This window comes from Empidonax traillii, unplaced genomic scaffold (genome assembly GCF_003031625.1).
Source record: "Empidonax traillii isolate 1590-97213 ecotype Southwest subspecies unplaced genomic scaffold, ASM303162v1 scaffold859:size262776, whole genome shotgun sequence".
NCBI classification, from domain to species: Eukaryota; Metazoa; Chordata; class Aves; order Passeriformes; family Tyrannidae; genus Empidonax; species Empidonax traillii.
Window position 1 is genome coordinate 6,448 of NW_020956052.1, and position 24,885 is coordinate 31,332.

Consider the following 24,885-nt stretch of genomic DNA (forward strand, 5'->3'; position numbering starts at 1 on the left):
TACCATTAATTTAAGCATCTGCATCCATCCACAAATATATAAAATAAATAAACATCTATGTTTATAAATAAAATAAATATCTAAATACGCAGCTAAGCCACTGGAGGAGCAGCTCTTCTGCAAAACACTGGATGCAGCTGGTGTATCACAACTCCAAAAATCAGACCACCTATCACTTGGCTCAGATTCACTACTGTGTGTACACCTGAATGAGGAAGAGTGAAACCCAAAAATCATTACCTGTAATTAGTGAGAACCAAAGCAGATGAGTTATGTTTTCTTGCTGTATTACCCAAATCATCTCTACAGGGTGGGAAAGGAGGTAACAAAGCAAGTCTTTTATTGTAAAGCTCCACAGTTAAGAAGAACAAATACTCATCTTGTACTGCTCTCCAAAAAGAAAGATAATTTTTGATTAATCAATTTAATTAATAAATCCAAACCCAACAGGCACAAGAGAAACTTACCAGAACTGAGAGTTAAATGTGAGGCAGTTAGAAATTAAAACCTAAATACAGCTATACTGTTAACTGGATTTGAACACAGGATTTTTCAGGTCAGTAGCTTATTTTCTACCCCAGCCTTAGTGTTTTGATATCTTAATCACTATAACAATTTAATAAGAAAGCCACTTTCACTGACTGAAATTAAAGGCTAATTTTACCAGACAATTGTACAGACAAAATACAGATGGCAGTACTTACAAAGCTGGAGACTGGTGTCCACACATAGAAATTTAATTTAAAAAGGAGTTTATATCAATTGTTTTTATTAGATATCAGCAGTTTACAAATTTGAATCAAGAAATAAAATTACAGAACAGAATTACCTTGAGTTCATTGTTGGTTGTGAGGTGGTTTTTTTTTTTAAAGGTCATAATAACTTGTATGCAGGATGTCATCAGCAATAAATTCTAGACTGTCTAAAACACAGCCCCACTATTTCCTCATTCAGTAATTGATAATTTATCAAAAATCTAAGGTTGTTCTAAACATTTTTAACAAGTATTTCATTAACTACTCTATTAGGCCCTTTATATATTTCAAGTTGTGTTTTTTTTTTTATATTTTGTGCACAATACAGATTTTTTAAAAGCACTTAAGGATCTTATATTGCAATTTTTTTTGTAACTTTCAAAACTAGGAATAAATAGATTGTTCCCATAACAAGATGACATCCACTATTCAGTAACATTTTGACTTCTCCACACTTCACATCCAAGCATACAACTTTCCAGCTGGAATATTGTTTTAAAACACTAATTCCCCACCATTTTAATGCACACCAATTTATGATGGAAGCCTCTACTCCCTGGTAAGCACAGGTTTAACCTAAGTGTATATTTTGCTACAGTCTATCAGATACCACCTCAGCATTTGAGTTCATACCTCTTCCCCTTCCCTGCCTCAAAGAACAAACCAGCAATAAAATAAAAGCTTCCAACATCTACAATCAGGTTGCTAAGAAATAAAGACCGTAAAAAGGAGGAGGGGGGGATGGAAATAATAAAAAGCTTCTGCAATGTAATGAGTTGCTGCAAAATTTCTGCTCTGGGAAGGTGAAAGAGCAGCAGAAGAGGCTGAGCCAGGAAGCTGCACAAAGGGACAAGTGAAAACATCATCAGTCTTAAGGCCACCTTCGTTTCAAATCAGCAGTGGGGTCACTGGTGGGTCCGAAATCTTCAGGTTATGAACCGTATCGATCCTGGAAAAGCAAACAGAGCCAGCCATGAGCTTGTTTGGCACGGAATGAAATCAGTTTTACTTCCACTTGCACAACAAACAGCAAACTTACTGCTAAAAAAATAAAGATCTACTGTCTACCATGAGAGGCCTACAAAGCTCAAAACCAAATTCATTCCTTCCTGCCTGAAGATAATTCAACAGCAGGAGTCACGGTAATAAATCCCTACGGAAAGCCTTTGACTGGTGGTTAATGTGTTGTACCATTTTTACTCACCTGTATAGATGTCATGACCCCGTTAGCAAGTACAGAAAGTTTTCCAGCCACTGATTTCACTCCTTCTTTAAACTGAGCTATGTCAGGAGCTGAAGGCAAGACATTTGTAATGTTGTAGCTTCCTAAAAGGAGAACACACACACACACACAAAGAAAACAGAATTTTATATGAATAAATTAATTTTTTTTTCTTTCTGAAGTATAACATGTGACCAGGAGCACCACACATAGATTTCCAGTGTCTTAAATCCATCTTATTTTTGATTTTTTTTTCCTTTTTTCATAATTCCAACCCCAGTAGAACCTTCTACACTTTGTATTCCCAGCTGAGCAATTGATGTTTGGGGAACAGATGATTTATGCTGCACGTCCAACCTGTCACAATTTTGTCCTGTATCCTAAACAGCTGCAGCCTAAACATGGATGTGCTTCAGTGGTGGCAGAACTGATGAATCCCATTGGTGTCCATGCACTGGGATGATTTCCATGCTGTGTGTACACACATATTTTGCATTACTGCATCTGAGGCTTGGGAAATTCCACAGGAATTACAGTAAATGTAAGTTAGGTTTTAAATTTCCACTGTCAAAAGACAGGTTTTGGGGTAGGGGGGTGTAACAAAGACATGCAGGACAGGAAGGTTCTGTACACTGTATATAGTGTGAATTTAAAATAAACTAATAATTCCTGCTGCATTTTTTTCTCACTATTATAAAGAGCAGGTAACAACCTGCAAAATTCAGTAGAAGTTTATTCTTTATAATATAACTTCACATTTTCTTGAAATATTTATAAATATTTAAATACTTTAATTAAATATTTGGGTTACATGCCACTCAGAGAGTAAGTAACCTCTTGCAGGCAGGTGTTTTACATCCTGCTTTTAGGAATCTGCATTCCTCCACAAGTCTAAAAATTCACAAACATAATTTCTTCACTTCTATATCTTTTTTTAAGCCCATGTTGCAAATGCTCTTTCAAGTGGGTAAAGCAAGGTACTGTGATTTCTGCTTTAAGTCTCCTTTCCTCCTTAATTTTTCACATTTCAAATTACTAAACCCCAGTTTTGCTCAAGTAACTGGTAATAGGAGTTATTTCTCCATTAGTCATTGTACTAAAAAACTTGATTTCAGGGGATCAAAACTAAACAGTCACATGTTTTGGGGTTTTTTTTCCCTTCCAACTCTTCCAAAGTAAAATCAGATGTTGTGAACTAGTTGTTTTTTTCAGTCTATTTTAACAATTACTCACAGATTTCAAGTTCTTCAGTAACTCTTTTTTAACCCCCCCCATTTCTTCACAAGTTAAGGAATGAAACTCAACCGATCAAGTCAGTATTTTCCTTTTCCCTTTTTATTTCCCATTATTGCACTTTGTTGGAACTGTTGTTGTTGGAAAGAACAATTAGAATCCTTTCTAGGCTGATGAACTGCAGCCTGCAATGTGAGGGGTTCCAACACATCTTCGAGGCAGACAAACCCACTGAAAAATTGCCTTAATAATTTGGCAGGACCAGTGTTAGGAGCAAATACCCTGAGGAGTGGATGTGCCATGCAACAGATTACGTGGGAATTCCCAGGCCACCAACATTTTAGTTATGACTTTCCTCAGATCCAACAGTCTCATGGCAACTAATAAGTAACTTATCAAAAAAAACCCCAACCCTACTTGATAGTCCAATATTACTTTTGATTTGTTCAAGGTGTACCTGTTGGTTGTTTTCTCTGATCTTCAAACAGGTCAGCTGAACTGATGGATGTGCACCCAGAAAGCCTCTCCAGTCGAGCTCTTGCTTCATACTTGCCCAGAATGGAGAATAAAAAGGCATTTGAACCACATGCTCTCACCTTCTGAGGCCATTTCAGATCATTCAGAGGTTACACACACAGTTTTAGGACACACAAATGCAGCTGAAGTTACCGTGCTGAGGGCTGTTCCTGTTTCAGGGTTTTCACATCACACCGAGTTTGTCACCGACTCATTTCTGAGTTATCAAAGAGTGACATTTACCACTGCTACACCAGCTCACTGTCAGTAACCCTGACATTTCTAAAAAACTAGGCAACCAACAAAAACAACACCTGAAAAACGTGAAATGGAGTGGGTGGGCAGGAAAAGGAGAAAGCCCTGCAGTAAACACCGTGCTGACCCTTCTAAACACTTTAAATCACCTTAAAAACAACTTTTTCCAAGTTCCCTGGTAATGGTAATTATATTTTTTACATCACTCTCTACATTGTTAATTTTTCGCTACAAATAGATTTTCTGACATGACCTCTCACCTCCAAAATACAACACAGTATTAATCTGGTTTTTATTTCTAGGCTGATTTAACTGCTGAACAATTTATTTACTTATTTAATTATTTCCAGTTCCCTGCAACAAACACAGAGCTGGCAGATATTTTACCAGTGGTTTGTTGACATCACTTTGGGTATTTAGAGCAAATTAATTAGATTCTATCAAATATAAGCAAGTTAATTAGATTCTATCAAATATAAGGAGTGCTGAAACACAGTCTATAACTTCAGTCAGGTCAGAAGAATGACTGAGGTTTGGGCTGAGAAGCAGCTGCGATTCCTTAAAATTAAATACTAAATAATCAGTTAACCGAAATTTGTACATTTCTATCAAATAAATATTCAGGTGGACATCATTTTATAAGCTTACTAATGTTACCAATTTTGACTGTTTACATACAAGCATATTCTCTGTATAGAAGAATAAAACCTTACACAAGAAGGAAACTTGATAGAGCAACTTCTCTTTATGGTCAAAGAACATCATGACATTCAAAAATACTTCTCCCTGCTTTCTACTCACTTCAGCATGATCCTGCCTTCCAAAATACATGTCTGATGAAATTGCTTTCACGTTGCCAAATTTTTTCTGGGCCTCATCTGTGTTTGAAGGCGGTTCATATTCAGGTTTACGCCGAGATGCAGGTCTAAAAGAGAAATAAACTGAATTAGTGAGCGTGACTTTGGTCACACCGTGTCAGAACGCAATAAATTAAAGGGTTTGTGATGGTTTTACAAGGCAGTGTTTCAAATTAGTTAACCTGGTGTCTTTATTGTCAGAGTTCACTTCAAAAGTAAGCTAAACTACGTGAGCCAGGACAGAATATTTCTGCAACACCTCAGAAAACCCCAAACCACCTCAGTGAAACAACAGAACCAACTGAAGTGCACTAAACCCTGCATTTTCCAGGTAAATGAAAAATACGGTTTTAATTCAGAAAAACAGATACAGAAAACACCAACTGAGCATATAACCCCCCACATTCTTCTATTTTCCACTTGAATAAGACAAACCCACAGCTGTCAGAGAAGAAGGACTGTTTTTTATCATCCCAGCGATCAGACCTGCTGTTTTTAAGTGCCTCCAGGACCTCCATCCTCAGAGCTGGGCACCTACAGTTTCATTCCATTGATAACTCGCTTTTCTCTGCTTCCTTACACAATAAACAAAGCAAGTGTGTGCTCAGAACAGGGCAAATATTTGAGTTTCTCTCCACAGCTTTTGTCTACTTTTTTTTTCTTTGTTTGTTTGTTCTTTTTTTTTGGCTGAAAGGCTTTGGAAATTTATCTCCAGCACATACACATTGTACAGCACTGAGCAAAACCAGCCAGTAGTGTCAATAAGAAATTTGAAATGTAAATGAGAAATAGAAAATGTAAATTCAGCCTCGGGGGTCTCTCGAGGAAAGTTATGGCCAAATTTTCCTGCTACAAAAATCCCACTGTTTTGACCAGGACTTAACTCACATTCACAAACTTGGGCTTTGTGTACAAAAATCTCGGTGTACCTGTCTGAAAACGCTGTGCTTTTTGAAGGCAGCATGATATCACTGTCTCTGTTGTTATTTTCTTTCTTCCAAAAAGAATCTGAGTTGTCATCCCACTTGGAGAAAGTGCTGCTCCTCAAATCTGAAGAGTCATAGTACCTAGAATAAAAGAAGGGGCAAAAAAACCCTATTGAAAAGTGGGAATTATATTCATTTTTGTTATAATTATTATATTGCGATAATAAGTGGTACATTTTCAGGAAAATGATAGTTGTCAGTGAATAATCTGCATTTCATAATGCTAGTTTGTACAGTTGAATCCAATGGCTCAGAACAGTAAGGAAAGACCTTCTTGCTGGTTCTGTGTATTTTTTTAATCCAAATAATAATTACTTTCAAATTTTGTAACATGTTCTATTAAAAAAAATGCTGAAAATGTATTTCTTAATTTAATAAGACAATCTTCTCTAGCATATCAGAACTGCAGAGAAAACACAAAAGAGCAAAAAAGGATGAAAAATGAAGCATGTTTGTCAGTACTATTACATTATCTTGGTCTCTTCTCCTCTTGATTATCTGCACATATCTCTAAGCATATATGGAAAATATTTGCAAAAAAAAAAAAAAATTCACCAAAACCTCTTAAAATGCCAAAGATTTGTGCTTGAAAAAAATTGCTTAAAGTTTGCACATGAGCAGGATATGAACGAACTTCTCCAAAAAGCAGGAGTCTCTCTCCTGACACACCAAAGGGAACCACAGCAATCTCTCTGAATTCCATATCAGGGTGTCATAACAACCAAGGTGTTTATGTGGATGTGAAGCTTTCCAGTCTCACAGTGGCCATCAAAACCATGGCACTGGGCAGGAGCTGATGAATAAAATTAATTTGGAATAAAACCATTTGTTTTCTCCATCCTTCCCTCTCAGATTTTTGTAACTTTGCAAAAATATTTGGGGTAGGGAAAGAAAGCAAAAGTGCATTTAGCAGAAAATAACATTTTACATTCTTACATTAATAAAGGTTTTATTAATGGTGTCAAAAAGAAAAATCATAATCTAAGGATTTCCAGAAGCTTCAATAATATACCTAAACCTTGAGACATTTAATTGGCTTAATTTGCAGATACTTCTCAGCACTTTAATATCCAGTCTGATTATTTTGCTTTTGTGCATATGGTGCAATGATATTAAAAGTGCTTTGCCTCTATTTCAAATTCACAGCTTGAAATAAATAATAACAACGTTAACAGGCCCAAATCTCACTTTATACTTGAAAGAGGATGAACTTGTATAGCAACTCCAATTAGATTCTATTACTGCTACAGTAGAAGAGCAGGGCACAGCTAAGCTAAAATTTATCTTCTAATTACTGAAGCAAAGCACATTAAAAGCCTCTTCTATAATTCATCCTTTGCCTCCTATGAAGAATTTGAGAGCAGTGGCAGTTCCTGCCAAGGAACAAGCAGGGAAGCACCGAAATGCAGCGTTTTATTTTACAAGGCTGCTGCCAGTTTACTCGACCACATTTGCATCTCTGCTGCCACTGCTGACACCACAAAGCACTGACACAGAAGCCTCTGCGCTTTTATTTGCCTGTCCCAGGTAATCAGGCACAATTTCTCATGTTTCTATGGCCCTGATCCAGTACAGGCAGTCGACAAAAGCAACACCTTTACATATCTCTCAGCCCAGAAACAGCTGTTTCACTGCAATCAGTGCCTGTAGGACTAATTATTTCTCTCCTCCCTCCCAACAGCAGTGTTTGATAATTTGCACTGCGTTCATACTCTGATAAAATTTGTTTCAATTATTTTTTGCTTACATTTGATGCCCAGGTGTACTTGAGTCTGTCAAATAGGACTGCAGACAATACACCCACCACACAACACCTCCAAAAGATTGAAGGGTTTGCATTTGACGTGTGTTCAGACACAAGACTGATGCAACCGTGGCATGTCTAATATCACACTCCAATACTTGTTTCATTTTAAACTGAAAGTTGGAGACAGTACCCCCAAGAAATGGATAAATAATAAAAAGAGAACGAACACAAGTCATTCTGATGGGATTTGGAACAGAGCAAATGAAAGCTTCCATGGCCATTGTGTGTGCAAGCAGAGACTACACCCTGGACAAGACAAAACTTAGAAACACCACATACCTTCTCACAAAAACTAACTCCTCTTCTTTACAAATACATCTGTCACCAGGTAAATACATCTATCACTAGGTAAGGCCACCTTTTTCATGATTTTCCTGATTCAGATGTCCCCTAACAATATGCTGGGTGTGTATACAGGTTCCACTGCCTCCTGCTCTGATCTGAGGCTTCCAACATATTGTGCATATTCCACTTTGTAACCTGCCTGTACCTCTACACCCACTCAAAATAAAAAGCTCATACAATACCTTGATCCAGAAGAGAAATAGGAGTCTTCCACATCATCAGTGTACCTTTTCTTGGGCTTTGCAATTACAGGTGTTTCCTGCTCTATTGTTTGCATATCTGAGGTGACTGAGTGGGAAATGCCACTGGGGACAGGAAGAAAACAAGTATGTCAAGAGGTGACAAAGCTCACACCCTAAAAGAAAAAAAGAAATGAAAGCCCAAATCTGCTTTCTGAAGGTTGCCCATAAAGCCCAGGCTCTACAAACAGTTCAGAAAAAGGAGGGATTAAGCCAAATAAAGAAAAGCCTTGGAAAACTGCAGCTCCCTGAAGCAGTGACACAACTTCTGAACACAAAGCCCATTCTGACAGCTGGGAAACACAATTTAGGTGAACAGGTTAGAACTCAAATCTACCAGAAGCTTCCCCTTGACAAAACCAGATTCTTTAATGATATTAAGTTTCCATAACATGCTGCAGTAGATTTTTTTTTCATTTCCTGAGTAAAATGAAGGATAACTGCACAAAGGCAGAGAGAATTTTAAATACACTTTATTGACCTTCACGTACCTTCTGTTGCTGCCCAATCCCATGCCAAGCCTCTCCAATTCAGCTTTCTTCTTACCAGACAGATTTAAGTTTTCTTCTCTTGCTTTAATATCAAGGTCTCTGTAGGCCAGCCTTAAAGATGACACACTAGAACCAAATATAGAGTTAACACAGAAATGTAAAATCCTACCCTGAACAACCAACCCCATAATGCTGGTAGGAAATTTCCAAATATACTGTATTACTGTATTTTCTATGCTCTGTGGTTACTGGAAATATTAACTATTTTCATTGTGCCCCATTTGTGTTTGAAGATGGTTCATATTCAGGCTTTTTCAGGCTACTCATCATTAATTGGATTAAATTCCAACTATAAAGATGGAAGAAAGCCAGGAGAGAGGATGGTCTACATGGCACCCCAGTCTGTGCACGAGGTCAAGTGAACTATCAGAAAAAAGATAAATGAGATTCAGGATGTTCCTGGTAGATGTGTTTTTAAGTAAGAACAGAAGTGTTATTTGCATAAGGTACCTATGGTAGTATTTAAATTTTTTTTTTTAATTTTGTTAACTACCTCATCAAATCAGATTTCATCATTTTACCATTTAATTCATACTTACAGTGGCTCTTCCTTCTCAGTTTTCTTGCTGCTGTGAGGATCCTCTTGTTCCTTCATTTTATCTACAGCCTGTGCTTGTTTTTCAATCTCACTGAAGCTTTGGATGCTCACCTTCTGGGCCCCCAAACCACCTTTTTTGGCACCGAGCTGGAATTATTGAAAAACAAAGAAAACCCCAAAGTCCCAACATTATAAGTGAGACAATCACTTTGACTGATTTAACAGCAAACACTGCACTCTGGGGGAAGCATATGCAGACAGCAAGGAAAATTTGTTTTGATTCTAAACATGCTGTTTCTGCTGTCTCTGACAGGTTATACAGGAGTAACACAACAAAATTTGTTGCAATGGAACCACTCGGTGTTTAAATCAATTCGATCACAATTTACATTTAGAAGTGGCAAAGATTCTTGAATTAATTCTCACTGGCCAGTGCTAGTGTGTTATCTCAAGCATTGATTTATTCATATTTTTAATAAACCTGTACATAGGTATTTACTGATCTGTGGTAGGAGAGCAAGGCACAAGTTTTGTGTATATGTGATTAATCTCTACATGTGAGACAGCAGTTCAAACTTCTTTTAGATAAACACATCAGATGAGAGGTTCCCTTCTGCACTTTTTTCTTTTAATAATTCTATTTTTTAGTTCATATTCCTTCAATATAGGGATATATAGCCTTTCATTCTGACTAAAAGATTTAAAAACCACTTAATACAACAAATATGGATACAACGATGCCGACTCAGATGGTGGCACAGCACTCAAACTGCTGTTCTGAGTCTCCTGGGTGTTTAATTCCTCACCAGCAATTTTAAGTTTCACAATGAAATTAAATACCTTAACTTTTAAATGCTTTAAACTCTTCATGGAAGAGCTCTGGCCCATTTCCACACAGTTTAGGCTCTGACACTACAGTTCACAGGCTGTACATGAACCTGCAGATGCCACTTGGAATACAAAATTCCTCTTATGTATCAGGGCCCTCTAGTGGGAGCACAAAACCACAGGACAATCCAAATTAACCTGCTCCAGCAAACTTCCAAAATCTTTTGTCCTACAATAGCCCAGGCCCAAAAGGAGTGGCTCCCTGTAACCCACTGTCACCCCAATAGCCTGAGACTGGGGCTGTTTTCTTGAGTCTCAAAGGCCACACATCCAAAAGCTGCTTTTTCCTGGCTAACTCGAGGTGTCTTCCTCAGTTTTCAGGTTCCTTGAACCAACATTCTGAGACACTCAACTCTCCTCATGCCTTTTTACAGAAACCAGATGCCTAAGAAAGAGCTAAGACCCAGAAGTCTTAGCTAAGACCCATCCAGCAGTCTGTAAACTGTCTTTAAACTTGAATTAAATGCAGCAAATTGTCTATAACTTACCTATCTATAAAATTTGTATCTATATCTTACATAACTTATCTATATTTACCCATACTGCTGTGTGTTGTGAGATGAGGACTCCTCCAGAAATACAGACCTGAATGTCTCAGGCTCATCTTGCACTGACAGATCACACCCCACACACATATTTAGCCACTAAAAATGCTACTGGAACTCCCTCTGCTCTCGGGGTTTGCTACAAAAAGACCTCAGTGCCAACTACCTGAGGTGAAAGCCTGAAGAAGCCCTGAAATCAACTATCAGCAAGTGAGAAGAAAGGTTGCAGGGCATCAGAGGAGCTGCAGGGACCACAGCAGTCAAAAGAACTGAAGGGGGGGTACAGATCTTGACCATTTTTTTTTTTATTTTTTTTTAAGTATCACCCGCTGTTCAGGTCCAGACACCACAAAGAAAATGCCCCTCAGTTCACTGAGCTATATAAATAGATGTAAACAGAATTTATCTGAGATCAGAAACAACCCACAGAGCTGAAGCACTCTACCACATCACAACAATATCCTGTCAGACAAGTTATCTTAACAATAAACCATTTTCAAACGGGCAAGTGGCTGTTTTGACAGAGAAACCACTTCTAACTCCATTTTGCTTTCACAAATTGCTGCCAACACAAGCAGTGTTGGGTGCTGTCTCACATGGTACATTGCCATGTATTGTAATGTGCATGCTTTCACAGATCTATAACCCAGTTCAAAACACTCATTGTTTATAACATTCACTTACCCCCTTCTTAGCTTGACTTGGCTTCTTTTTTATGAAGGTGGTGTTCTCTGCAAGGATTAAATGGACATGACTTAATTTATTAATACCAGAACTGCAGAAAAACAGGTTTGAGCTGAACTTTAGGTGCAAATGGGACAAAGACTCCTCATGAAAGACAGAACTTGCGATGGTCAAAACAACCAAGAAAAGCACTTGTTTTATGAGAACGTATGTTAAAGGTACAAATGAGAAAAGCAGGAGGTGTATGCAGCTTTTACTAGTTTCCAGCTCTAAAAAAACCCAACAAAACAAACCCAACCAAGTGACTATAAAACAGTGGTGAAGATCATATTGAGTTATCCCCAAACACCACTTCTTTACTACCCCTGTGTTGCTGAGAATCAATACTCCTCATTCTCAGCAACCTGCTCCTGCAAGGATGCTCCTCAAAATGCCAGGTCACTGATGTATTTTATTCTATTCTACCCCCATCAGCTTTTTCTACTTGACTTGCAGTGTGATAAACTCTTCAGTGCTAAGCATCAGACCCTGGACACTGAAGATACTGCATTATCAACACAAGATTTTTCCAGTCTGAATTTTTATTCTCTGTACAAATGGATATTTAGATATTTAGGTGCACTGCACTTGTTGCTCTCTTGTGCTGCTTGCACTCCTTACCTAATGCAGGTTGTGGGGATGTGCTAAGGCAATCAACACTTGGTCCATGTTCTGCTCCTAAAATATAAAGAATAACAAGGGTAAGAACAGCAGAAGGCTCTCCAGAATGCCCAAAATACCAAAACACAACTCTCTGGACTCAGGGAATTGCTTGGCAGAAGCAGCATAAAGTGTTATTTCTATCACATCTTTACCAGTTACCAAAAGAGCATCTGATGTCTTTTGACTCGAATCTTGATTTGGATTTCTAGGAAACATTATTGAAGGAAGATGTAATCCCAAACACTCAGACATAACCCTTCTAAAAAACCCTTCCTCTCAGAAATCCTTGTGTTATTAGCATGGTTAGGTTATTGAACTATTAAAGCAGGATGAAACGAGTCTAAACAAGAGACTACCAGAAATATGCAAGTTACTGTTAACAAAGAATCGGTCATACCTTCACTGGATTCTGGAGTATTCCCTGAAGTTTTCTGCTGGAGGGAAACTGGTTCTGGTGACACCCACTCTGTGTTCTTTGCCTTGAAAAAATACCCAAAATGAAAAGTGCACAGAAAATAGAACATAGCAAATAAACAGGAGCACTGAGATCAAAGACTGCCTAATAAGCATCACTGATTTATTAAGATTGGATTCTTGCAATTACAGCTTCTAGGATTACAATCTGTAGTCAGAAGGGCAGTTATTAAAATTACAAGAAATGCTTACCTTTATTAAAAGCAAGCAGGTTTCAACCCACCCCTGAGCATCTTTATTTCCCCTCTCAGGAATTTCAGTATGTTCACCATCCAAAAAAACCAATCTGCATTTTAAATGTGCTTTATTTACTGTATGCTGGATGGCTGATTTACATGTATCACCAAGCATTCTCCCCACTCGAAGCTCTTGCCCTTCTAGTTTTTTTCCTAATACCTAATTTTTGATGGTGAGCAGTTTTCCCAAGTCTTCCTGAGGAGTCCTCCCACTTCCCTCAGACACATCCTCCTCAACAGGCACTTTGTGAGCAGGTCACGACAACAGCAGCTCCATGATCACACTTGTGTTCTAGTTGTTCACCCACTGTATTAGAAAGCACTCACTCTACAACACTTCCTGGTGTTGCAATATTTAGGAATATCAGGTGTAGTAATAACTTGATTGCTCTAAGCTGAAGAGCAAAATCCCTGAGATTGTTTTTACTGGTATTTTTTTTTAAATTCCAGACTCAATTTTGGGTCTCTGAAATAAATACACGTCAATCTCTCACCCTAAAGGAGGTAGGATCAGATAAACAAAACCCAGCACTGGCAACAGCCTTCAGAAAGTTACTTCAACATTTTCCAAGGGGGTGTAACTATTCTGGAGGAAACAAAAAAGGCTTCTGCTTAACAAGTGTTTAAAGAACTGTTACACTTGACTGATTAAAAGCCACAGGTATCACACAGTATATTGAAATCAGAGCACTTCCAAGCAAATAATCCCGAGTCCAAGTGGAATTCCATGCCTACAAAAAAAGGGAGTTTCATTCCACATTTAGCTACTATTTGGGTCATTCTAAACTATCACATTAGAAAGTGGCTCACACCCAGAAAGAATTCTGAGACCCACAGAAGGAAGAGCAGGTAAATGTTAACTCACTGTCCTACCTTTTCTCTGTCAGGTTTTTTCTTTCAGTTTTAATCTTCCCTACAGAGCAGAGGTAACCAAGGGGTTTAGAAAGCAAACAGGAATTAAGCACAGGTCATCCATACCTTGGGAGTGACATGGGATGCAAAAAAGTCTTCCTCCTCTTTGTTTTGAGGTGATGCAGGTGGTATTCCACATCCATCTGTCCACAGCTGGAGATGAGGAGACAGAATTTTACAGGATCAGTGCATTAATATATTTTTTATCAAATGCATTAATCTTAAAACAACTTTTTTCAGGTTAAAAATTTATTGATTTTTTTTTCTTGGTACGTAATTTTCCCTTACAAATTCATTCAATACATGACATTCCTTTTTTTTTTTTATTCAATTCATCCATATTTTGTGTATTCCTTGTGCATCAGTTCACATCTTTGAGCAATGCCTGATCTCAGGGCAGCCTGAAGGGTCCACAGTGCCACAGGACTGTAGTTCACATATAAACTAAAAACTTAAGTTTGCAGTACACAACTAAAAACACATATTTTCCAAATAATTAATACAAAACAATTGGATGGAAACTGTAATTGAAGCAACATAATCCCAGCTCCTCAGAGTGTCATCTGGGGAACTTACCATCCACTTCAATACATAAAGCATATTTTATTTATTTCACCACATTTTACATCTAAGGCTGTTATATTAAGTAAAAAAAAATATTCTCTAAAGCTGCTGATGTGAACTATGTTGTCTATAGCATGAATAATATTGTATTTTTGTATTGTAATCCATTAAATTTCATGCTACTTGATGCACAGAGAAAAAAAACAACAAGTTTTCTTGCTTTTCTTTTAATTCCCACTCATCTGATCAACTTCCAATGAATCAGTCAGGAACTTTAACAACCTGACTTAAACAATCCAAACACACTCTCTGAGTAAGGAGAGCTGTTGTCAAACTTATTTAACACGTCAGCAAACCAGTTCTGGACACTCTGTTAGTAACTTCTTCCTCTCAGCGACCCAACAGTGTTGTGACAGCTCCCACGAGCTCTTCCAGCATTTCCAAGGGAGAACAGCCAGCTCGGGACATAAATGGCTTGCTAATTCTGCAAACATTATTTCTGCAGGGGAACAAACCCCCCCAAAAATACACATTGACACGTTCAAAGCAAATCCCACTGAACTCCCAAATCTTCAGCAGCCGATCCCATCAGGATTTTACCAGCTGGGATAATTCCCAAACAGTTCTGTTCCGGATAAAACCAGGAGCGCAGAGAACCTTTTGAATCATTAATTAGAAAGCTAAAGTGACTCCAGGGGGGGATGGAATCCCCCTACTCACATCAGTGCCGTGTTTCCTGGTGGCCTGCGTGGCGAGGGATTTGATCTTGTCCTTGTAGAGCTGAGCCCCCCGGCTGTTGTACTTGGCGTTGGTGTCGGTGGTGGTGCAGCCGTGCTGGTGGAAAAAGGCAGACTGGGGAGCAGAGCACAGGAGAAAAGGGTTTAAAACCATTGAACATACAGATGTGTCAAAATGCTCTGCTCCTCTGTCTGAATCTAATCTTTTAAACGATGAAGTGTAAGTAGAGCTCCAAAGTCTGCCCTTTACATATAATAAAACAACAGAAAAAAAACCCCAACACATGGCACATATATGTTTATATATTTATATATTTATATATTTAAAAGAATATACAATCCCAAGCTCCCATCCTATATGAAGAATTCTAGTTCTGAAATGATTAAGTGAAAGGAAGAGGGGAAAATTGATTGCCAAGACCTGTGCTTCACAGGACACTCCTGATATTTTAAAAGGCACTCCTTGGCTAGAGAGAACAGTGTATGTTCAGTGCCATCAAAATGAAGGTACAAAAACAGTCTTCCTCCAAAAAAAAGTAGTTCATAAACCCAAGATTTTTAGAGCAATTAAAAGAAAATTTTAATTTAAATGTCCAGACGATTTACTGATCTGGTCTGTCCAGTTTCAGATGTTAATCTGAATTAATCCAAACCAGCCCATGGAGAATGTGAGGTATTTGAGGGGTGGCTCTGGCTATATTGCACCTCTTGGTACAATGGCAGGAAACAGTAACACCCAATCAGGAAGACAAACACTCCCAAAATTAAAGAATAAATGTTTATTGCTATTCTTCTGCTCACAGTGCTTTCTAAAGTTAGCTGAAGCACTTCCCAAACTTCGCCATCTCTTTTTGCCAAATGCCTTAAGCCCTCTGCATAGTAAAATTGATATAGTTTAACCAAAGCTTTTAAGCATTTGGTTAAAAAAAAGAAAGTATTTTTTAATGCAAAATCTCCCCCTTCTCATTCAAAAATGTGGTTTTTACAAATCATGTGGCATAGATTCAACGAATAAATACTGAATAAATAACAGGAGAATTAATATGGAGAGGAATAACTTAGAAAAGACAGGCAGAATAAAAAGAGGGAGGAGACACCATGCAGCTTCACAGATCTGTAAGTTAGGGACAATAACCTAACTTTGACCCCCTGATTCAAAGAAAAATATTTTACTGAAACTTGCAAAAGTGGAAAATAAATAATAGTGATCAGTTTTTGTATGTAAACAGGAAAAACAAATAAACAAACCCAACAGAATATTAAAGGGTTACAGAGTTCTGGAAAGATTTTTTAAAGAAACTACATTAAGGACAAAGCACAAATGAAGAAAGATAAAGGATAAACACTGAGGGAATTAGAAGAGTAGAGAGCACTTATGGAAGTTCCCACACTGGGTGGGTCAACTTAGGGAAGCAACCTCAGTTCTTGGGGGTCAACCTTTGAAAAAACATGGGAAAACAGGCAAGAATCCCAAAGAGCTGACAAAGGAAAACACCCCTTTGTAAAAAGGAGACTGAGAACAGCTCCCAACATAACTTCAATTTACAAACGTGTCGTGTAACCAATTTAATAGTAAGCATGGGGAAAAAAACCCTGGGAAGTAACAGCCAATATGAACTGGCCAAAACTAAAACACAGACTCTGATCTGGCCTTTTTGGTGATTTTCATTGAAGATTCGAAAGAAAAAAATAAAACATTTGCAGACTATACCGAGATGGGAAAATTGCAAAAAGTATGGAGGATGAAATCAGCATTCAAAGGAACTTTTAAAAAATGAGGGGATGGGGAGTGGAAGGAAGAAAATGGACTGGAAAAATAAAAATCCCTCCAAGATGGGAGACAATAAGGACAGACAACAACTTCCAAGCCTACCAAGCTTCAGTGTGCAAAGCAAATACTCAGGAGTACATACAGCATTTGCATTTCCTCCAACCTGCATGCACCTCAGCTGGAACCAAGACCAATTGGAGTCCAGTTCTGTGGATCTAAACAGAAGGAAACCTTATTAATGTTTTCTCCAAAGCCATCTAAAATCTATTTTTTTTTTCAAAGTGTTTCTCTCCTCTCCCTTTTTTTTTTTGTAACATGAAAAACATGCATTTATCGAAAAAAATCTGTGACAATACATAAGGTGCAAAACAAATTAATAAAGCCATGTGGAACTGCAAGTTTTTCCAACTGTGACAGCTTGAAAGAAGATGCACCCTCTGGCTGACAGGTTTTCCCTTTTTAAAAGCACCAACAAGGTACATTTCCAGCAATCACGTGCAGTGACAAAGCGACAACTGGAATGTCACAGCACAACAAAATTCGGGGCTCAGTGAGTATGAGAATATTGGGATCATTAGGAATGGATTCTTGAGAGGCCTCCTGTAACACTCTTGTACACAGCAAAAAGGCAGCAGAGGAAGAATTTTGGCTGATGGAAAAGAAATGTCTTTTCTTACCTTCAATCCATTCTGGGATGCACTGCTCTCACTCACATCAAGCAGAACCTCACGTTTCAAATATGCAGTTATTTATCAGACCAAAAAGGTCCTGAAACAGGACAAGCTCAGGGTGCAGATTTACTGCCCCAAGGGATTGACTGAGCTAAACCAAGGATAACAGACTAGTTTGGGTTGGAAGGGCCCAGCACACAGGTGACACCACAATGAACAACTTCAGGAGGCAGAGATGGCAGAACCTAACACAGCTCCCACCAGATCCATCAGAGCCAACCCAAACACTGAAAAGGTTTGAATGGGAAGCTGAGGGAAGAACGGGCTTTCCTCTCTGAGCCTGAACAAACAAACACACCCATTAAAAGGTGCAATGTTTGCCGTGAGAACATCCAAACTCCTTACCTAATGAAGCTCAGATGAACCCCCAGGGACCGATGGGTTCCCGAACAGTCAATGCACAGAAACACTCCATAGGTTATGCTGGCCCAGCTCGGGTTCTTCGCTCCGCAGTCAAAACACACCTGCAGAAAACAGAGATCAGGGACAGCACTTGAGCACAACCAGGTCTTATGGTTGTATTCTAGGTCATTCCCACACCCCTGCAGTGGTGGAACTTAATGAACTCACCCTCACAGTTCTTGCTGACGTGACAACTCCCTGCTATCCCAATTTTACAACTACAAAAAGGAGCTCCACAATCTGCCCACAGGACTGCGTGCCTTCCCTATTTCCAATCCCATCCAGTGCACACAGGGTGGGAAATCAGGTCAGACAACCCACATCAGTCTGGTTCAAACACGGGTTTAACTCAGCACTTTCATCAGTACTGAAATGTTCCAGAAACATTTCCCCAGGGCAGGCTCTGCTCGTGACACACCAGGACAGGTATCAGCAGTGCTAATGACATCACTATCAGCAGTGCTAATGACATCATTATCTGCTTTCCTACAGAGACACCCTGACCTTTAGGGCCAGCCGTGTGCAGGAAGCCTCCACTCCAAGCAGGGCTTATCCCAGCTCCCTCTGCCAGACACTGGCATGATTCATCACACACGTCCTGCCACATCAGCCTTTGACTGCCCATGACGTGCTGGTTAAAAATAAATCAGGTCCACAATCACTGCCCAGGCAAACCCAGGAATTTCTTACCCTCTGCCACCATGGCAGACCTCCAACATTCAGCCAAACCTGCAGGAGGTGTGCCTGTCCACATCTCACACGCTCTGCAGGCTCTGCACACCTCGACTTCCAACTCCTTTTCCAGCTGGTCTGACTTTTGTGCTTCTCTGGCCCAGGAAAGCAAGAGCCAAAAAAATGATCTGATCCAAAAGCAGCTTTCCAATGCAGGGAAGAGCACAAGTTTAAATGGAAACAGCTGTTCCTAGTTCATGCCATGAGCACACATCTGTGTGACAGCACTTCACTATCTGATCAGTGCTTTTACAGTGGTGTCTGCCAGGGCTGCAAAGAAGGACCTCTACAACAAAAGCATCCACCTCTAGGTGCAGTCAGTGGCATCTATTAAGAAATAACTCCACAAAGAGAAGCTTTTACACACAGATTGACAGTGCTCTAATCTGCAGTGCTATCCTTTAATATTCTCCTATAAATCTAATGAATCCTCAGACAGCAAGGGAAGTTCTAGCTTCTGTAGATAATAATAATAATAATAATAAAAAAGATTTATTCCAAGTCAGGTGGGGATGTATGGAATACCAGAAACACAGGACACAGGCTGAAAAATATGTTAAGAAGTCTACTTGCCACAAACCCCATCTAAACAACTAAACAGAGATTTTTGCCTCTCTTTTTTTTTTTTTTTTTTTTTTTTTTTTTTTTTTTTTTTTTTTTTTTTTTTTTTTTTTTTTTTTTTTTTTTTTTTTTTGTACACACAGAGTCAAACAAGCCCTGAGTCTGCATTCAAGTCAGCTCACTCATCATCCACCCAAACTAATTTCAAGTACATGCCCAGGAGCAGTTTGAGGCTAAACTCCTTGCTTTAGTGTGGGTCCATTTAGCTTGTATGGTCCAAATTTATCAGGAACATGCACAGTTCACCAGCAGATCCAGCACTAACTCTTCCAACATCTGAACATTTTAAGGCTGAGCTTAGTTTGGCTCATGACTGGCAACAAACACAGGAAACATGGAGGTCACTGGAGCTTCTGCACATCTAAGTCCCCTCTTTCCCCTCTCAACAGAGAATTAATATTTATTGATTTTAATAAATTATAATAAATTAAATGTTAATAAATAATGAGGTAGGTAATTTCCATATCCCATGTGGAAATGGATCATTCACTGACATAGAGCAGAAAGAAATAAGATAAAAGTCTACACAGAATATGTGACAGAAGGAAAGGTGGAAGAATGATACACAGAGTCAGGGAAAAAGAAGATAAGACTTGACACATGCCATATTCTAAGAAAACACACACCTAAGTAGTCAGAACTCATTCTCTCTTCCCAATTCCCTGCTTTATTTGAAATATTTCCTTAAACAACAAGAAGTGCCTCATCTTCATTTTAAATTGGTTATTATTACGCTTTTTCTTACAAGTCCAAAAGGAGGATGGGGACAACAAAAAAAAAGGAGAAGATTCTGTTTGAAACCAAAGTTAACAGAAGAGCCTTGGTCTCGCTTCTTATACAGGAGAGCAAAGCAGACTTAGAGCCAGGGAATTCCCGGGAGTACAAATGGGAAACGAGACTCTTGGGTGGGTGGCTTAAAAAAACACCTGTGGTTTAAGGAGTTCGGTTCTAAACATCCCTGCAGATTCTCCTCCTTCCCCTGGTACAATTATAAGCACTTCATCATTTCAACATCTCGAAGGCAATTGCATCACCCTGGCAGTTGGCTGCCACAAAGCAGCCCAGCTCAGGATCTGACAGGACTCCCTGTCAACCTTTGGGAATTATTCACATGCATAAAACAGTAGCTTGTAGGACTGGGATGCAAGCAGGGACGTCTCATTTTATCATGACAGTAATGTATAAATTGCCGTCTTCATCATGTTATGCCACAGAAATAGATGTTTCATTAACATTTAGACTAATTTTGTTTAGTTTTCTCAGTTCTAGAAGTGGTTCCTACCATGTATATTTTAACAAAAATTGGGGGGGAAAAACCTTGAAATCAATTTCAGAGCTGCCCTGAGAAATTGTTTTCATTTTAAAAGCAAATAAAGTGTATTTTCTGTACTGATTTAGGTACAGTTAGAACATCAGAATAAGGATAAAACCAATCTGAAGGATATGCTTAAATAATCCACTGCTTTTAAAACATGCATTCTTTTTGCTTATTTTGTGTTAAAGCATTTCATGATACGTAGATTCAGTGAGAGTCACATTGGGATAAAAAGAGCCAAAAAAGTAACTGAGATGTTTGTACAAGAGCAGACACAGAGGGTATAATCCACAGCAGGAGTCACTAAACCACACAACATCCACCTGGCACAAGACCCTTGTGTTAACAAACAAATATGCAATATATTGTTATTGGGCATGGATAAGCTACTCTCTTAGTTACAGCAAACATAGCCAGACGTGTTTTCCTTCTTTTCCTGATTCAGCAATAATAATCACACCTGCTGATCTCACTGGGAACCAGCTTTGCCCAGAAATATGGACTTGGAGCAAAGGTAGGTCCAACTCACATCACAGCCACATGACCAGAAATGCCAACATAAGAGAGTATAAGGGAGAGGAGTGTTTGCCATGAGAGGGAGACAGGACTGCCCATTTTGGAAGTGTCATGATCTTAAAATGACTTAAGGGAGACAAGATAAACTCCAGTCTACGCTGGGGCTAAACCCAACCCACCCTCCAACACACCCACAACACACACTGCAATAACAAACTCAGCGGCTGATAAACCACCAGCACAACACACACACTCAGTTTTCCGTTCACATCCCTGATCTGGGAGTCCAGGCACAGACATGAACAGCATCATCAAGCACAGAAAAGAACCAGGGAGAAGGGAATGAAAATCGGGGTTTCAGAGGAATAGATCTGTGCCAAATTAAAGCCTGAGCGTGCAAGCCTTCAAAACAGGCGAGCTGTAAAGCTCAAACACTCAAGTCAACAGTATCGGGGAGCTTAGAGACTATGAACGCTTTTATGGGTACAAAATACATCCTACTTAATAACTGTAACGTGTTCCAGAAGCCATCAGGCAGCTGATCACCAGCTTGATGTCACCAGGCAGCTCTGTACTATGTAACAACCAAAGGCACACCAAGAACTCAAAAAGTTATTTCTGGTAGTAAAACAAATCAGTATCAGATTACAAATGTTTATTTCAAGACAATTATTCGAGTATCAGTTTCAACACGCTGCAGCTCAGAAATTAAACCCCACACTCATTTGAGAATCCTTTTCCTAAGCTCACTTAGACCAAGAGCCCCTCAGCAAAGTGCAGATGCACATCTACCTAGACTAGGCAGCCAGAAAGCTCAGATGCTGCAAAGAAGGCACACTGATTCTTCCCAAACTCCATACATAAACTACAGTCAAAGCAAAGCACTAAGCTTTTAATACGGAACTGTGTCAATATTTGCACTTTCTCACGTGCTTCTTCCCCAGCACACAAGCCCTGCAAATCAAAAGGGGAAGACTGCTTAAGGAGAACACAAAAGAAAGGAAACAAAACAACATGTAATCAAACACAAGAGGATAAACTGATTGTATAAACAACTTTTACTCAAAGAGAATGACCAGATGGAAGGGCACGGGAGCGTTGTGAGGTCTAGGCTGTTGAAGTTTCCAGCTCTCTGACTTCACAGGTCAACAAGCACTGCAGAGTTACAAGTTTTCTGTGCCTGAGCTACTTCTCTCCCGCTGGCCCAGCATGAGTGGCAGCACACATTGTGCCAGTACTGCTTTGTCAACACTGGCACTACATTATTTCTGTGCAGCTTCTGACGTGACTGCAAACGAGAGACAGATCCACGTGAGCAGCCCCAGGTCCCACATCCTCCTGATTAAATCTAGCACGGTAACAAGGAGCCCAGCACAGGGGAGCTGCTCCATCCTTGTCGGGCAGGAACAGTGCTTTCCAACCCTCCTGTGATCCCAGCAGAGAAAAACCATCACAACAGCCACACACAACTACTCCACTTTTACAGGCACAGTGCCAGTGAATTTCAGGAGCTCATAAAAGATCTCCTCTCTCATGGCACCCATGATAAGCTTTTTACCCCCTTGCAAAGGCAAGTTTTAGCAATCCTTGCGTTAGAAATTGACTGAGCGTTCACCTCCAGGCTCTGAGAAACCAGACACGTGCGTGTCACTTACACCCGATTCGTGTCCAAAGCGTGGGTTTGGAACAGACAGACGTCCAGATGCCTGTTCCCAGAAAAACAAACACAAGGGGTTTCTCCTGGTGTATTTTCTACCTTAGCTCACAGTGCACGTCACAGGGCCAACACAACAAGCAGCGCAGAGCACAGAGGGGCTGAAGGCACCCGACACCTGGCGAGGCACCTTTCCCAGCTCACACCTCCTGATGGAACAGCCTCGCAACACCCAGCTCAGCACGGGACACGGCGGGAGAACAACAAACTTTTCTTTTTATCACCGCAGAAGTGGCTGTGCCACAACGGGGCTGATTAAACAAGAAGGGGGGGGGGGGGAAAGAAGAGGGGAAAAAAATAAAGAAACACACACTCATCACTGCGTTGCCGCTGGTTCGGAACGGGGGTTTAAGGGCAGCAGAGCTGACGCTCGCAGCGGGCAGGAGGCACCCGGCAGGCGCTGCATCTCGCTCCCTAGGGAGAGGGAGGGCGCCTAGGGAAGGATTCCCCCTTTCCCGGGGACCTGCCGGGTTTCTTCCCGCTCTCGCAGGGAACCCCCGCAGCCGCTGTGCCGGGGCTGTGAGCAGTGCCGGACAGTGAGCAGTGCCGGGCAGTGAGCAGTACCGGGGCCGGGCAGCAGTACCGGGGCCGGGCAGCAGTGCCGGGCTGTGAGCAGTACAGTGCTGTGAGCAGTACCGGGGCCGGGCTCGCTGTGAGCAGTGCCGGGCTCGCTGTGAGCAGTGCCGGGCTGTGAGCAGTGCCGGGCAGTGAGCAGTGCCGGGCTGTGAGCAGTACCGGGGCCGGGCAGCAGTGCCGGGCTCGCTGTGAGCAGTACCGGGGCCGGGCAGCAGTGCCGGGCTCGCTGTGAGCAGTACCGGGGCCGGGCAGCAGTGCCGGGCTCTGAGCAGTGCCGGGCAGTGAGCAGTACCGGGGCCGGGCAGCAGTGCCGGGCTGTGAGCAGTACAGTGCTGTGAGCAGTACCGGGGCCGGGCTCGCTGTGAGCAGTGCCGGGCAGCGAGCACCGCGCCGCCCCCATCCCGCGGCAGTGCGACGTGTCATCGCGGCGGAGCCCGGCGCGGCCCGCCCCGCCCGCCGCCCTTACCTTGTTGGTGGGCACGGAGCGCAGCCGCTTGAAGATGGCGGCGATGTCCTGCTTGCTGGGCTCGCACATGGCGCCGGCGGCAGCGCGGCCGGGCGGCGGGGAGCAGCGGCGGGCGAGAAGCGGCGGCCGGGCCGGGCCGGGACGGGACAGCCCGATGGGCCGGCACAGCCCGATGGGCCGGGACTGCCCGATCGGCCGGCGCTGCCGGGACGCTCCGCCCGCCGCGCTGCGGGCCGGCCCTGGCGACAAAGGGGGCGGCGCTGCCCCGCCCGCCGCCGCTGGGTTACCGCGGAGACCGGCCCGGGGGAGAGGCGGCCCACGGCGCGGGTGGGTGGGTGGGGGGAAAAAAGCCCCCAGGAGTGACCGCCTGCTCCGTTCACAGAATCGAGCGGGTTGGAAAAGACCTCTGGGCACACCCGAGTCCAGCCCGTGGCCGATCCCAGCACTGAGTGCCACGTCGGGTGTCTCCTTTAGCACCTCCGTGCACGGTGACTGCACCGCCGCCCTGGGCAGCCCCTTCCCATGGCTGATCACATTTTCGGAGACGGAATTCTTCCCAGTGTCCAGCCTGAACCTCCTCTGGTGAGGATTAAGACTTTGTCCTCTCATCGTGTCACTCGTTCCCTGGGAGCAGAGCCCGATCCCCACCTGGCTGCAGCCTCCTGTCAGAGGCTTGGAGAGAGCGAGAAGTTCCCCCTGAGCCTCCTGTTCTCCAGGCTGAGCCCCCCCAGCTCCCTGAGGATGCTCCTCCCTGGACCTCATACCGTTGATCTCAACCCATTTATCTAGTCCAGATCCCAAATTTTGGGATGTGGGAATGTGAACCAGCCCTGTCTCCCCTGAGGCAGGTGATAAGGCACACTTTTATGCTTATGGCTAGACCTGTGTCTGCTCCTGAACTCAACAAGTAGGCTCCAAGCACTCTGTAGTAATTTTAGTTGCAACCATCATTCCCTCTCCTTCATAGCATTGAAGTTCTCCCCCAGGGACACATG

The 24,885-nt window shown here is 41.4% G+C and overlaps 1 protein-coding gene across 1 annotated transcript; it reads right to left on the bottom strand.

Annotated features, from left to right (window-relative positions):
• Positions 1 to 307: 307 nt before the first annotated feature.
• On the bottom strand, positions 308 to 24,015 carry ARFGAP3 (ADP ribosylation factor GTPase activating protein 3). The gene is made up of 16 exons (XM_027902272.1): positions 23,891 to 24,015; positions 17,894 to 18,012; positions 16,960 to 17,032; positions 15,030 to 15,161; positions 13,812 to 13,898; positions 12,521 to 12,602; positions 12,082 to 12,138; positions 11,422 to 11,468; positions 9,306 to 9,451; positions 8,707 to 8,832; positions 8,159 to 8,281; positions 5,768 to 5,905; positions 4,783 to 4,906; positions 3,668 to 3,758; positions 1,960 to 2,081; positions 308 to 1,704 (listed from the first exon to the last, which is right to left on the bottom strand). The coding sequence occupies exons 1-16, from the start codon at positions 23,957 to 23,959 to the stop codon at positions 1,687 to 1,689; spliced, it is 1,554 nt and encodes a 517-aa protein (XP_027758073.1). The 5' UTR covers positions 23,960 to 24,015; the 3' UTR covers positions 308 to 1,686.
• Between the last annotated feature and the right edge of the window lie 870 nt (positions 24,016 to 24,885).

Bases quoted from the DNA above. Each gene is read 5' to 3' on its own strand.
- ARFGAP3 (XM_027902272.1), bottom strand. From the start codon at position 23,959: ATGTGCGAGCCCAGCAAGCAGGACATCGCCGCCATCTTCAAGCGGCTG. The intron at 17,033-17,893 runs GTAAGGAGTTTG...CCTTCTGTTTAG, and splicing joins GTTCATCTGAGCTTCATTAG to ATCCACAGAACTGGACTCCA. The intron at 8,282-8,706 runs GTACGTGAAGGT...TCCTGTCCCCAG, and splicing joins GGATTGGGCAGCAACAGAAG to TGGCATTTCCCACTCAGTCA.